The 15,743-nt window shown below is 42.9% G+C and overlaps 1 protein-coding gene across 5 annotated transcripts in view; it reads left to right on the forward strand.

Moving 5' to 3' along the window:
- Positions 1-1,332: 1,332 nt before the first annotated feature.
- Positions 1,333-15,743, forward strand: part of SLC44A1 (solute carrier family 44 member 1) — a 219,006-nt gene continuing 204,595 nt past the window's right edge. For all 5 annotated transcript variants that reach the window (XR_014064004.1, XM_081524921.1, XM_081524899.1 and 2 more), the window contains exon 1: positions 1,333-1,648. Coding sequence is in view for 4 of the 5 variants with exons in the window: in XM_081524921.1 (XP_081381047.1) it covers positions 1,613-1,648 (36 nt within the window). In the remaining variant the exon portion in view is untranslated. The remainder of the gene's footprint in view (positions 1,649-15,743) is intronic.

Here is a 15,743-nt window from a genome sequence, read left to right on the forward strand (position 1 = left end):
AAATGATTCATCCCTGGTAACAGACCTAGAGAATTGAAACACACCAACTGGGAATTCCTCTTTGGTCTTCCCTTTGGTGGTCCCTAGGTTCCCATCGTGACTTTCCTTTGCTCAGATTCCCTTTCAATGCACCTGAAGTCAGTTTACTTCTGTACTATTTCCACCCCCCTTAGCTTTTGAGTAATCTTTAAAACTTGCTGTCTTTCATTTGGCAGTCAGGCCTTCCAGTCTCCTTTGCACCTTTGCAAATAAGCTTTCCCCCCCCCTAACTGATTCTGTCTTTAAGACATTCTTTGACAGGATGAAGGGAAACATGAAAAGGCTTAAAACAGTGCCTTGTAAGTGGTTCTCTTAATATTAAGCATGATCCATAGTTTTATTCCTGCGACATTTTAACTGTTCTCATATCACACTTTCTCAACCTCTTGGGGTTGTAGTTCTTGAAGATGGTGACAGCACTTACTCTTACCTTGTTGATACTGCCTAGCGTATTCACGGAACAACAAGGACTTTTAAGAGGGCAGGAACTTTGGCCCTTTTGTTCACCTCTTTATTCCTAGTGCTTGTAAATTACTAGAACTTAGTATGCCTGCGGTATACATATGTTTTAATATGATGAATTAATACTCATTTGTGTGTGTGTGCATGTATGGACTATTTTGTGTAAAGTTTCGTTCAGATCCAGTATGTCTGAATTGAGAGACCTGGAGAATTTTTTGCCTTTTCCTTATTTTCGTCCCTTTATAACAATTTCGACCTTGGGTGCATTCCATCAAACTCTTAGTTTCCACATCAGCAAAATGGGGCGAGTAGCAACAGATGCTTGCTTCTCCTTGTCCTCTATCACATAGCACTTCTCCATGGGGTTACTGCGTACTCTTTCCTCTGGATAAAAATCAGTCATCTGAGAGGTAAGAAACCATTAGGGTCCTCGGGTTGCAAGCCCAATAGGGATATAGAACAGCTCCGCAAGCCTCGCCCGTGCCTCCCGGGTCCGGAAACAACCCGACCCCATTTCGGGGGCGAGCCTGCCCAGCCTTCGTGCGCCCCAGCCTCAGGCGCCCTCTCGCGCAGAGGTAGCGCTCTGCCTCGGTGCCACAGCTAAATGGGCTCGGTACCGCCCAGGCTCCGACGCGCGCCGAAGGGCCCGGCCTAGTTTTGGCCGCAGCCGCCCGGCCGCCCGCGCGGCGCTGCACTAGGGGCGGGGAGTCTGATGGGAGACGCGCGCGGCGCTGAGGAGGCGGCGGCCCGGGAGAGGGAGCGGGAGAGGGACTGGGCGCGGGAGGCGGGAGGCGGGGGACAGGGGGAGGCGCCGCCGCCGCCGCCGCCCGCCCCTTTCCGCTGGGGAGCAGCTGCAGCAGCAGGAGCGGAGCAGGAGCCGCGCAGCCACCGCCGCCGCCGCCGCTACCGCCGCCGCCGGGGGATGTGGTCGGCGCCCGCCCCGAGCCGCGCCGCCTCCTGAGTGCCCGCCGCCGCCCGAGCCGCCGCTGCCGCCGCCGAGTCGTGCGGGGCCAGGCCGCGCCCTCCCCGGGCGCCCGCCGGCTCGCATGCCGAGGGGCTCCGGGGCGTAGCTGCGCGCCCGGCGCCGCCTCCGGGCTCCTCCGGCCCCGCCATGGGCTGCTGCAGCTCCGCCTCCTCAGCCGCGCAGGTGAGGGGCTCCTGCCTCCCGGCCGCCCGCCCGGATGCCTCCCCCGCGCCGCGCGGCGGGCGTCCGCCGCCTTCCACGACCCGCGAGCTTCCCTTCAGCCCACCGTGCACTCCAGAGACACCCCCCACCCGCACCTCCCCCTGTCCCGCCGTTGCCCCCGCGCTGGCTCCCGGGGCAGCCGACTGGCAGGCGCCTCAGCGCGGCCCCCGGGGCGCCCCTTGCAGACTTGGCCGCCGCCTCCTAGTCACACCTGAGCGGCGCGTCCCGCCAGCCCGCAGGTAGAGGCAACAAGGACGCCTGCTCTCTGCCCCAGGTGGCACCCCCCTTCCTTCGTCTTCCGGGCCTGCCTCCTCGCTTCCCACCTCCTTGGAGTCCGCCCGCTCCACATCCACAGACTATCCTCTGTGCTCCCTGGAGGAGTAGCTCCGGCTTGGGCTGTTCGCCCCATCTCCCACCTTGTTACAGTTTCTGCTCTATTGGAGATTCTGTCCCTTTTCTCCTGCCGGCTGCCCCAGGTCCGGGTTCAAGCGTTTAAGCGGATCCCGGAGCCCTCCTACGATCCGGTTTCCCAGATTCCAGCCGCTCGCCTCCCACCCCATCCCCCCTTTGTGCCTTGACCCCAGACACTCAGGCCTCCTCGCACAACGAGGCCCCTGCGGGAGCGCGGGGACTGCGCTGGGAAGGAGATTGGGCACCTGGAGGGTGACGGGAGCGTTACGGAAACTCCCTCTTTGTTGCCAGTGTAACAGGAGGAAGAGGTGCCGAATTTAGTTTTTCTGTGGGCACACTGGCTGAGTGTTGTCGCTGAGGGCTGAGATGCAGAGATTTCTCCCAGCGTCTACCCTGCCCCCATCCAAATTTCGCTAACCTGCCTCTCTCTCTTGCCGATCGGAGCCCTTAACCTGGATAGAAATGTTTTAGACAACTGTATAAGGATCAGATGTAATAGGACTTGACTGCTGTCCGCTAATAACTGAGAGGACCTGTTTGTAAATTACCTAATTTAGTGGATTAGTGAGTGTATTTACAAATACGATAAAAAGCAATCAGGAATACTGCATCAAACTGTCTGGTGGTGGTGTATGAAAAATAGGCTCTGACAATGCCTGGGATGTAATCTCACAGTTTCATTAGCGTAGAATTTAACTATGGTCTTTGATTTGTTTGTTTTGCGGGGGAGACAAGGGCTCTTGTTTTTAGAAATAAAGGCTCGTCGGATCTTGGTGAAGAAAAACGCTTGTTTTGGGGAAAAAAATTCCTTCAGAGATCTAGCATCTGTGATAATGCCAGAAGTGTTTTGCTGCTGCTAAATGACTATATATAACTCAGTTTTAAATAACCTGCATACTTGTTCTGAAAATCTGAGATCTGTCAGAAAATGACTGGAATTGCAGATGAATGGAAGACATTTATGTTTTATTAAGTATCCATCCTATTTGTCCATTTCTTTTTTGGGTGTTTGCTTACTGGTTTGTTTTTTTTTTTCCCTTTTCCTATTAGAATCATAGTCAGGCTGATTGGTTTAGTTAGTTAAACCTTACTGTTCAGTTAGAATAACAAAGAAAAACTATAAATAGTGGTGTTAGAAGGGAGAGGTCTATAGTTTTCATATTAACAGAGAAAGGTGTGGAATCACACAATACCTTTCAACTGGATAAAGGTTTTTGGGGAGAGAGAGGAATATAGTTGGGTGCTGTTGGTCTAATATTTACTTAAATATTATTTTGACAAAAAAGGTATCTTTGCTGTTGCCTTTCTCTGAAGAGTTGGTTTACTATGCATCCTCTTTTGGACATGAAATGCCTTAGAGACAGGAAAGTATTGGATAGTTTATGGATGGTATGTTCCGTGTTTATAATCAATTAAATTTGGGAGGGATGGATGCTGGACCCAAACTCTACTTAACAGGTCTTGCATTTGACTAGCTCCACATCTTACTTTTCAGAATGCTGTCACAAATATTTTCCTTGTTTTTTCCTTTTCTTGCAGCCACTGTTTGCTTCATGCCGTGTTCTACAGACAAGATGCATGTCATGCACCCTGAAGGGGTGTGTTTTTTTTGCCCCTGTGGTTTCCTATAACCGATCAACAGCTGTCACATGCCCTGAAGTTCAGCTTTAGGGACATGTAGTGTTCAGTGGAGCATTGAGGAGCAGGTTTTGTGCCAAAGAGCAGGTCATCATTTTTATTTTCCTCCCTTATTTGAGGTTTTGGCATCATTCTTTATTTGTGAAATGTTATCAATCTGCTGCATTTTAATGCTCCTTTCAGGAACATCATCAGTTGGCATAATATAGTATCTATGTGTGTTGTGTCGAAACCAAATAGGGATGCAGCTGCACGTCTTCTCTAGATGTGAGCCTCCACATCACTTTGAACTTCTCTAAGAGGCCTGGATTGTATTCTCAGGCACAATGTTTCTTTCATGCCTTCTTCTGGATTGTAAACTTCTCGAATATAGGAACTCTTTTTGTTTTCCACATGTTTGTATTCATTGCAGTGCCTTACTATACCTTGTACATGATAGTGGCTCAGCAATAGTCGATGAACAGAATATAGATACACAGATTGGAACATTTGGCTGGCAAGTAACATTTAATATGAATCCAGCCCTGAACCATGTGCTGTTTCACTTCCATGAGCTGGTTGACTAATGTCTCCAAGCCATCCTCTTCTAAGTTCAGATTTGAACTGTCTAAGTTAAAATTCACTTGCCTTTCCCACGTTCCATCCTATTCTTTCAATGGGCCTGTCAGTTTGCAAAATTGAGCAGGTTTTTTCTTTGCTACTGGCGCTCTGCTTAGTGCTTATATTTTAGTTGGAGCAGTGGCTAAAACGTCTTAAAGGAGCTTGTCTGCAAACTCTAATGATAACCTGCACAGCACATCAAAACAAATGTGCTTTGTGGTAATCTGCAGTTCAGCTTAGCTTTTCTCAGTGGTATCGTCAGCAACTTTAAAGCCCTGGCAGGTTTTATCATTGTAAATATACTGTGTTTCCTCTTTGTAGTAGGGATTCACTTTTGAAATATATATAATTTATTTTCCCTCTTAGTCTCTTGCTATATTGTAGACTCTCATAAAAGAGTTATTGTCTTCCAAACTGTTTCATCTCTGGTAGTCTGTTCGGGTATTATTTTCATTTTCTTGGCAGTGTCTGAATATCATAATTTGTCTTCAAAATAATTATCCTGTTTTTGGATTTAGATAAAGTATCACATTCTATACCTACTTGTGTTTCATTGTTTAAGGAGGAAATTATTGGCAAAATTATTTGTACTCTATCAGATATGTGTATCTAAGAATCTTAAGAACTCTTAGAAATGTTTATAGAACTCTTAATTATGTTTTGTTTTCTTATTAGTGACCACTGCAAGTTACTTGCTAATACTAGTAGTTGCTCAAGACAAGCCAGTACATGATAGCCTTTGCCTAAAAATCTCTTTGAAGGGAACATAAAAGTGAGATAGTCTTGAGTTTCTTTTTACAGCACTAATCCTCCCTAAGACTCTTAAAATTTATTCCCAACTCTCCATAATTCGTTTGTTCTGTTATAACCTGACATAATTTCTATTCTTGTAATGTTAAACTTCAAAGTTCACTGTAAATCTTCAGATTTATGAAATGTTCTTTCCCATTGACAAACCAGTTTGAATGAAGAAGGCTTTTGAAAGATTACTTAGTGAATTGTCAAAAGTCTTTGTCGTGAATGGCTAGATCATTATTTCTCACAGTAGTGCTTTGGAAGTCAGGAGATTTTGCAAGTGCTCTGAAGTTCTGTGTCCTTTGGTTCTAACCTTAGAAATTGTGAGAGGGATGGAGGATAATCTTTCTTGTTGAACAAACTGCCCCTTGAATCTGTCTGTTGGAGAGGTTGTACTTGTCTCTGGTCTTGTCCCATGTCGTCAAATTGAGAGCTCCATATTTAACTGTGTTTTTTCTAGCTCTCATATCTTGTCTTGGGATGAAATGAAAAATGAGAAACATTCAAGTGGTTCACAAACACTGGTTAACTTTTAAGAATGTTAACTGTTCTTTAAAAGAATTTTAGTAGTAACTGTAGTCTCCTGCTTTGTGTAATTTGATGTCAGAGGTTAAAAAAGAAATTTGAAGAATAGTGGAAATTACCAACAGAGACTGTTATTCTGTTAAAATGTGCCTAACAAAATATACCTGTTCTAACTGAAACAAAATAGACATAGCATGAAGACTATTTTTGTCTTCTTCTGAATACTGTGCTGTTAGCATGTGCTGTACTTAGTTGCTCAGTTGTGTTTGACTCTTTGTGACACTGTGGGCTGTAGCCCGCCAGACTCCTCTGTCCATGAGGATTCTCCAGGCAAGAATACTGGAGTGGGTTGCCATGCCCTCCTCCAGGGGATCTTCCCAACCCAGGGATCAAGCCCAGGTCTCCCGCATTGCAGGCGTATTCTTTACCGTCTGAGCCACCAGGGATGCCCAAGCGTAGAAGATCTATTCCTTAAAATATATAAATCAATGTTAATATTAGAATTGGCTGGAAAGTAATGTAAAAATGATGAGACTTTTTGTATAGCTATTTTTCACAGCCCTTTTCACATTTCAACTTCTCCAGTAATTCTGAAGTTGACTTTACTTCCATTTACAGCTGAGGAAGTTGAGACTTGGATGTTAGTTGAGACTTGGCTGAAGTCTCAGAGCTACTAAGGGATCAATCCAACCCTTGTCTTGAATCTCAGTCCTGTGCTTCTGTTTCTGTGTTCACATATATGCTTTCCATATCTTAAATTGCAGTTCATTTTATCTTTGAAATAAGGAATGTCCAAGTTCAAGTCATGCCATTTTGAACTTGCTGGAGTTACTAGATAGGGAGCAACATGATATAATAAGCAAAACTAGTCCAGTTAGAAAGTTCCCAGACTTAACAAATACTACCAAATACTATTTGATGTGTTAATCATTTAGAAATGTTATTGGCTTGGAGGATATTTATTTATAGAAATATATTCTATATTATATGCTACTACTGGTAATTGGTTAGTAAATGTTATGGAAAACCCCAAACAAACTTTCTGGCCAACTCAGTATTTTGCTATCTCCTTCCTCCCCAACCCCTTCCTGTAGAGGGAGGAATTATTTCAGTTTCATAACTTTGACTCGGATTTTGGGGCTCTCAGGACTATTAGAGATAAACTAGAACTACTGTCTTTTCTATTGAACTAAACTAGAATGTTGCGATAGGAAGTCTGAGGTCAGAAAGATACATTATGAGGTAACTCAAACTAGAAACCTGCTTAGTCACTCTCTCTCTCTCTTTTTTTTTTTTAATTTTGGTCTCTCCAGGAGGCATGCGGAATCTTAGTTTCCCAGATCCCTGATCTTAGACCAGGGGTCTTAGACCCCTTGCAGTGGGAGTGCAGAGTCTTAACCCGCTGGACCATGAGGGAACTCCTGAAACCCACTTAGTCTCTTAATCTTTCTGTAGTGACCATTAATCCTTAATGTCTTGGGTCTTATCTTTGCAATCTTGACACCACATTGGAAACACTTAGGAGGTTAAAAAAAAAAAAAAAAAACCACACTGATTCCTGGGTCCTCCTTTCAGAGATTCTGATTTCCTTGGTCCAGGGGTACTATTTGGGCATCAAAAAGTTTTAAAGTTCCCCTGATGATTTTCATGTTTTGCCAAGGTTGAAAACCACTCTTACATACCCTTTCTGTGATAATTCCGTCTCCTTCTATGGTTTTAGTTACAACCCATTTGCTGACAATTCTCTTTTTTTTTTTCTTTTAAATTAGTTTATTTATCTATTTTTTAACTTTACAATATTGTATTTGTTTTGCCATACATTGACATGAATCCACCATGGGTGTACATGTTTTCCCTTTCCAGAACCCCCCTCCCACCTCCCTCCCCATCACATCCCTGTGTGTCATCCCGGTGCACCAGTCCCGAGCGCCCTGGATCATGCATCGAACTGCCACCAATTCTCAAACTAAATTACTAAACTGAAACCAACTTTATCCTGGCTTCACAACTATATATCCACTGATTACTTAGCACTTCCACTAGAATGTCTTGTAGGCAACTCAAACTCAGTGTGTCAAAACTAAACTCAAAATATGTAGACACAGATACACACATCTTTTTCAGTATCTTTGGTTCACTGAATGACACTAATATCATGATATGGAAACTGGAAACTTGAGACATGTAGGAAACCTGCTTCTCATTATTCCATATCTAGTCACCATATCTTGTCTCTTTTACCTTCTAAATTCCACTACAAGTCCCCCAGTCTAAGCTTCTGTCATCTCTGGCCAGAACTTTGCTTCTAGGTCACCCCATATTCATTCATGCTTCCTTCAAATTTTTCTCCACACTGCAGTCCTAATGATTGCTTTAAAAAAATCCAAAGCTGTGTGGGGATTGTGTCCCCCCACCTACCTGAAACCCTTTAATGGTTTCTGATTACTCTTAAGACAGAGACCAGAATCAACTGAAACTAGCCAGCAGTGCTGTGTGGGCTGGTCTGTGCCTCCCCCCAGTGTCGCTGTCAACTCATACCATGTTTCTCCTTAATTTTTGTAATCCAGCCTCACAGATTCTTCAGTAGACTTTGTTTTTCTTTTAGGGCTTTGCACATGCTTTTCACTTGTCTGGGAGGCTCTTTGCTTTTCTCCCTAGTCTTTGGCTGACTGATACTCATCCTTCAAGTTTCAGCCTCAGAGTCACTTGTTGGGAAAAAGCTTCCTTGATCCTTCAAACTAGGCCATGTCTCCTCCTTAAGTTCTTACAGCCTTATATATTTTACCTGTGAACACCTAAAGCAATAAATAATTATATGGTTAATATCTAGTCCAGGAGTTGGCAAAACTACAGCCAGTGTGCCAAATCTTTGTATGGCTTGCAAGCTAATAATGCTAAAAATGGTGTCTGTATATATTCTGATGGGTGAAAAAAGTTAACCATCTTTGCATGAGAAATTATTTCATAAAAATTATATAACTGAATTTCATCAGCCACAAATAAGGTTTTATTGATGCAGCCACACTCATTCATTTATATAATGTCTATAGCTGCTCTTATGTTACAGTGGCAGAGTTGAGTGGTTAGTTGTGACAGAAACCTTGTGGCCTACAAGTGTAAATATTTATTCTGTGGCTCTATGGGGAAAACGTTTGCTGACCTCCGGTCTAGACTGAGCTGATGAGGAGAGGGACCATGTATGCTTTGTTCATTGCTGACATTCTCTATGCTTAGCTGGTACCTGGTACATGATAGGTTTTTTATGAAATTTGAAATTTGAAGAGATTTGAACAAATTTTCTTTCCTTTCATGGCTAGATGTGGATGAACTCCAACCTTAGGAACTCTGATGTTTTAAAATTTAATATAAAAAATTTTTAAGAGGACAAATTCTTTCTTTCTGACCTTGCCACATGGCTTGCGGGATCCTAGTTCCCCAACCAGGAATTGAACCCAGACCCCGGCAGTGAAAGCACCGAGTCCTAAGTACTGGAACATCAGGAAATTCCATAAAAGGACAACTACTTTTGAAGAGACAGGTCAGATGGTCTGGTATTGCCATCTCTTTCAGAATTTTCCACAGTTTATTGTGATCCACACAGTCAAAGGCTTTGGCATAGTCAGTAAAGCAGAAATAGATGTTTTTCTGGAACTCTTGCTTTTTCGATGATCCAGCAGATGTTGGCAATATGATCTCTGGTTCCTCTGCCTTTTCTAAAACCAGCTTGAACATCTGGAAGTTCACGTATTGCTGAAGCCTGGCTTGGAGAATTTTGAGCATTACTTTACTAGCGTGTGCTGCTGCTGCTGCTGCTAAGTCGCTTCAGTCGTGTCTGACTTTGCGACCCCATAGACAGCAGCCCACCAGGCTCCCCCGCCCCTGGGATTCTCCAGGCAAGGATACTGGAGTGGATTGCCATTTCCTTCTCCAGTACATGAAAGGGAAAAGTGAAAGTGAAGTCGCTCAGTCGTGACCGACTCTTAGCGACCCCATGGACTGTAGCCTACCAGGCTCCTCCGTCCATGGGATTTTCCAGGCAAGAGTACTGGAGTGGGGTGACATTGCCTTCTCTGTACTAGCGTGAGAGATGAGTGCAATTGTGCGGTAGTTTGAGCATTCTTTGGCATTGCCTTTCTTTGGGATTGGAATGAAAACTGACCTCTTCCAGTCCTGTGGCCACTGCTGAGTTTTCCAGATTTGCTGGTATATCGAGTGCAGCACTTTCACAGCATCATCTTTGAGGATTTGAAATAGCTCAACTGGAATTCCATCACCTCTGTCTCTTGAGAAACCTGTATGCAGTTCAGGAAGCAACAGTTAAAACTGGACATGGAACAACAGACTGGTTCCAAATAGGAAAAGGAGTACTTCAAGGCTGTATATTGTCACCCTGCTTATTTAACTTATATGCAGAGTACATCGTGAGAAATGCTGGGCTGGAAGAAGCACAAGCTGGAGTCAAGATTGCTGAGAGAATTATCAATAACCTCAGACATGCAGATAACAACACTCTTATGGCAGAAAGTGAAGAAGAACTAAAGAGCCTCTTGATGCAAGTGAAAGAGGAGAGTGAAAAAGTTGGCTTAAAGCTCAACTTTCAGAAAACTAAGATCATGGCATCTGGTCCCATCACTTCATGGGAAGTAGATGGGGAAACAGTGGAAACAGTGTCAGACTTGATTTTTTTGGGCTCCACAATCACTGCTGATGGTGATTGCAGCCATGAAATTAAAAGACGCTTACTCCTTGGAAGGAAGGTTATGACCAACCTAGATAGCATATTTAAAAGCAGAGACATTATTTTGCCAACAAAGGTCCATCTAGTCAAGGCTATGGTTTTTCCAGTGGTCATGTGTGGATGTGAGAGTTGGACGGTGAAGAAAGCTGAGCGCCGCAGAATTGATGCTTTTGAAGTGTGGTGTTGGAGAAGACTCTTGAGAGTCCCTTGGACTGCAAGGAGATCCAACCAGTCCATCCTAAAGGAGATCAGTCCTCGGTGTTCATTGGAAGGACTGATGTTGAAGCTGAAACTCCAATACTTTTGTCACCTCATGTGAAAAGTTGAATCATTGCAAAGACCCTAATGCTGGGAAGGATTGGGGGCAGGAGAAGAAGGGGACGACAGAGGATGAGATGGTTGGATGGCATCACTGACTCGATGGACATGGGTTTGAGTGAACTCCGGGTGATGGACCGGGAGGCCTGGCATGCTGCGATTCATGGGGTCGCAAAGAGTCGGACACGACTGAGCAACTGAACTGAACTGACTTTTGAAGAAGATTATCAACATAAGTTTTAGCAGCTGTCTTAAGCAGCTTGTCTGTTGTAGGTATACATCTCATGTGTGAAGCAAGTGTATTTGTAAAGGTGTAAGTTAGGAGGTGAGTCAGTGATGGACAGGGAATCCTGGCATGCTGCAGTCCAGGGGGGTCGCAAAGAGTTGAACACGACTGAGTGACTGAACTGAACTGAAGTTAGAGGGTGTTAGTCTTTTCCCCTTTGTGGACTCCTTTCTGATTTCATATCAGCTGTTCAGTAAGATTTGCATTAAAACTTTTGGCTGATAAATTGCTGGAAGTTTTTGGTGTGTGTAGGAAAATGATATTACTACACTATCCCACAACCAAATATTTAGACATCTATTTAGTACAGAAACTATTGAAAGCTATTTTTATCCTAATTTTTGAGGTTGTGAGATATGCTGTAAATTGTTGAACAGAAGTGTTTGATTTCTGGATACATTATAATGTAAAATAAGGAAAACAGCAAAAAGATGGAAAAATTGAAAATACATGTTTACTTTGAGATATTCAAGTAGCAGGGAAGGTATTAAAGTGCCTTCTTTTTTTTGGTAGCATTATGATAATGGTAATGATAATAATCACAATCTTGTAAGATTTTTCATTATGAATCACTTATGGATGATTCAGCTTTAAGAAATGAAAAACCATCAATCTAGATAGCTAAACATTAAGGGAAACTTATCTCTTACAAGTTGAGAGGTAGGCTGGCTTCCAGCTGGGTTAGTTCTTTGGCTTGATGACATAACGTCCACAAGGACCTGGGTTCTCTCTCTTTTTGTCATTTATAGAAGGTACATTTCCCTCATTTAGCTCCCCTTGTGATCCCAAGATGGATGTGACTCTTTTGGAAGACTCATGTATGCTGAGCTGACAACTTCCAGTGGTTTTTCTTTCAGCAGGAGTTAGGGGGGGCTGTATACTCATCTTTAAACAGTCTGTAGCAAGGGGGAGGCATGGGTGTGGTAACTGGTTTAGACTAACCAGGATTTCCCTCTGAGTCAAGTAGAGAGTGAAGCAACACCAGAATAAAATTAGGACACCGTAGGCAGCCACTGATATTTGCTATATAGTTTTGCTGATTTCTTCTGCCTATAAAATAGTGTTTCCTAATATTTTGCTTATAGCTCCATTATAAAACTTCACAGTTGCTAGTCAAAAGTCACACAGTCATCTTCCTGTTTCCTCAGTAATACTGCTCTGTGCCTGCTAAGTTGCTTCAGTCGTGTCCGACTTTGTGACCCTGTGGACTGGAGCCCGCCTGCCAGGCTCCTCTGTCCATGGGATGCTCCAGGCAGGAACCCTGGAGTGGGTTGCTGTGCCCTCCTCCAGGGGGTCTTCCCCACCCAGCGACTGAACCCGTGTTTCTTATGTCTCCTGCATGGCCAGGCGTGTTCTCCACCACTGGTGCCACCTAGCCACTGCCTAAGCCCCATCTTTCTCTTTTTCCCACCCCAACTGCTTCTTTCCTGTTGTGAGACAAGCTTAGCTTCTGGATAAAGAAGAGCATTTAAGGTTGGAGTAGTGGTTAAATAGCTAATCAGTATTTCTACAACCAGTGGGCACTAAAAGAACCTTGGTGTTACTATAACCTTTTCCCTTTCAAGCTGTCTGTTTCCTTTTCTGCCTCTTCTCCCTTCTGTATGTGCTCATCTCTATCCGATTAGTACTCATTTTGTCTTTATTTTCCCTTTGTTTCCCCTAAAGTTTTCTTTTTCCTTCCCTTTCTTTCTACCCCTATCTGATGGACTTAAGGAGCCACAGTACTGAGTGGAATATACTAGAATAGAAAAGTAGAAAGAGAGTGTCCTTTTTTTTCCCCCTCCTGTTTAATTTTGGGTATTTTTGTTTTTTGGTAAAGCAATAGTAAGACTGAAGATTCACATCATAATTTTGAGTATTTCTGTGATACAAAGAGCTCTTATGGTGTAAAAATTGCATCTTTGCAACAAATAGCTAGTTTACAGAAGGAGAATTTGTAAACTAATATGTAAATATGTTCTATCTTGCTGATAAGGCAAATTAAGAGCACATAGACACCCTTTTCATCTGTACCTTTGGTAAAAGTTAACAGAATAATGTTAATTGCTCATGTGGTTTTGACTCAAGTGTACATTATTGATTTGCTGAATAACTGGTTTGACCCTCTTGGGACACTGTTTGATGACATATATTGAAGGCCATAAAAAATTTGACACCCTTTAATTTAGTAATCCAAGAGTATAGTAAATGCTAGGTGCCAGAATCTTTACATGTGGCATTATTTATGACAGCAAAAATAGTTTACTTTTAATATAATACATATTTTAAAATTTATTTTATTATTATTACTTTGACGGTGCTGGGTCTTTGTTGCTTTTCTCCAGCTGTGGCGAGTGGGGGCTACCCTCTAGTTGCAGTGTGCAGGCTCCTCATGCAGTGGCTTCTCTTATTGCAAAGCGCAGGCTCTGGGGTGTGCATGCTTCAGTAGTTGCGGCTTGATGCCTCTAGAGCACAGGCTCAGTAGTTGTGGCCCACAGGGCTCAGTTGCTCCAAGGCATGTGGGATCTTCCCAGATCAAGGATCGAACCTGTGCCTCCTGTGTTGGCAGGCGGATTCTTTACCACTGAGCCACCAGGAAAGCCCAACATAATATTGTTGATGTAAAATTTTCCTAATATAAAATTCAGTTGAATTTAGTCTGTTATATGTGTCTCACTTCACCATCCCCAACTAAATGACCGTCTCTTAATGGACAAGTAGCCTTTTGCCATACTTTCCCTAAGTTCTTTCCCTACTGCTGCTCTAAAGGGCTATTGGAATCTGAGAATTAAACACTGTTGTGTACTGGCAGGAATGTGGGCTGTATAGCCAGACTGTATGGGTTTAAAGCTCAGCTCTGTCACCAAATGAGTTATTTGGGCCAAATTCTTTAACATTTTTGTGCCTCATTTTCTCCAGGTATAAAATGGGAATAATAATAAAACCTGTCTTACAGGCTTGTAGCAAACTGAACAATATATGAAAATATCTTAAGATATAAATGTAAACTAAGTCTTTCAGGTGTTCTGTCCATTAATACTATCCTAAAACAATCCTGTATTTGACTTTTCAAAAAGGGACCCAAACTTTCAAAATATGAAAATCATGTCTAGAAGATGAGTGTTAAGGGCGCAGTGAACAGCGATAAGGAGAGGTTAAATTGGGGGTGGTTAGGGGTTCAGGGGTTGGAGAAGTCAGGAAAGGATAGACTAGATGGAGAGTGAGCTTCCTGAAAATCACCCTTGATTTGTCTTTTAAGGATGGGTTTAGAAAGAGTGGGAGGATAGACAGATATTAGTACAAAGCAGGGACAAGAAAGGACATTTCAGTGAAAAGAACAGCTTGACCAAAGGTACAGCAGCCTTTAACTGTCAGTTTGGAAAGGGGACCTGGCCAGGGTAGAAAGAGTGTTACATGTAGGGAAGACTCTACTATTTGAAGGAGAGAGAAATGGCAGTCATGAAGGGTTTTTCGGAGTGACTTAAGGAAGAATCATCTGAGCCTTGCCTGTGCTTGAAGTGAGAGAAGGGGAAACAGAGGCCACCCTGGAAGCCGTTCAGTAACTTGAACCAACAGTATAAATGGGGAACAGAGAGACATTACACAATTGAAATAGGACAGATTTTCCTGGCTGAACCTGGATATGTGGGATAAAGGAGAGGGATAAAACCAGTTTAGAACACTGTATAATGGAAGAAGGGTATTATAATTGATAGACAAGGGAGTTGAGATGGAGACTAGAATATTGGGAAGGGAAGATGAATTTAATTTTGTGTGAACTGAAATTGAGACGATATTAATACCTCCACGTAGCAATTTCCCATAGGCAACTGAATATCTCGAATTGGATTTCAGAAAATGTTCTAAGTCATGTGCATAAAGGAGATGCTGTAAGGATGGGTGGTCTCCCAGGGGAAAGCAACGGCATGGAATATGAGAGTAGACCTCTGGGTTTTCCCTGCTTCCAGTCCTTAGTTGTCTGCTCTCATATAATAAATTTCACTGTATTTTTGCAACTCGGAGATGAGTGTCAGTTTTAGCCCCATTTTACAGATTAGGAAACTGAGGCTCCATTTGCAGCAGCATGAATGGACACAGATTATCATGTTAGGTGAAGTAAGTCAGAACAGAGAATGATAAATATGATACTACTTATATGTGGAATCTAAAAAATGATACAAATGAACTTATTTACAAACCAGAAATAGGCACAGAAATAGAAAACAAACTAATGGTTACCAAAGGAGAAAGGGAGGGGGGATAAATTAAGAGTTTGGGATTAATGTGTACACACTGCTATATATAAAATAGATTAATGACCTGTATAGCAGAGGGAACTCTATATTCAGTATCTCGCAATAATTTATAACGGAAAAGAATCAGAAAAAGAATATATGTATATTCTGAATCACTTCTCTGTACACCTGAAACTAACACAACGTTATAAATCAACTGTAATCTAAAAAAAAAAGAGAGAAACTGAGGCTCAGAAAGTTTAGGCAGCTTGTCCAAGGTCCCTGAAGGACTGTAAAGGCTGGGGTAGTTCAAAGCCTGTGCATTTCCTACTGCACTGCATTATCTTCCATCTGTTGTACTGAAATCTATATTTAAATAGTATATTAAATGTAGCTTAGATATCAATTTTTCTTCCCTAAAATTCAGACATTGTTTGTACTATTTACTCTGGCTTTCAAGTGTGTGTGTGGCAAGGCAGGGGTGGGGGTGGGGGAGAGGAATGTTGGTTTTCAATCAGTGCACCCTAAACT

Source organism: Giraffa tippelskirchi, chromosome 1 (assembly GCF_054371585.1).
Source record: "Giraffa tippelskirchi isolate mGirTip1 chromosome 1, T2T-mGirTip1v1.2.pri, whole genome shotgun sequence".
Taxonomy (NCBI): domain Eukaryota; kingdom Metazoa; phylum Chordata; class Mammalia; order Artiodactyla; family Giraffidae; genus Giraffa; species Giraffa tippelskirchi.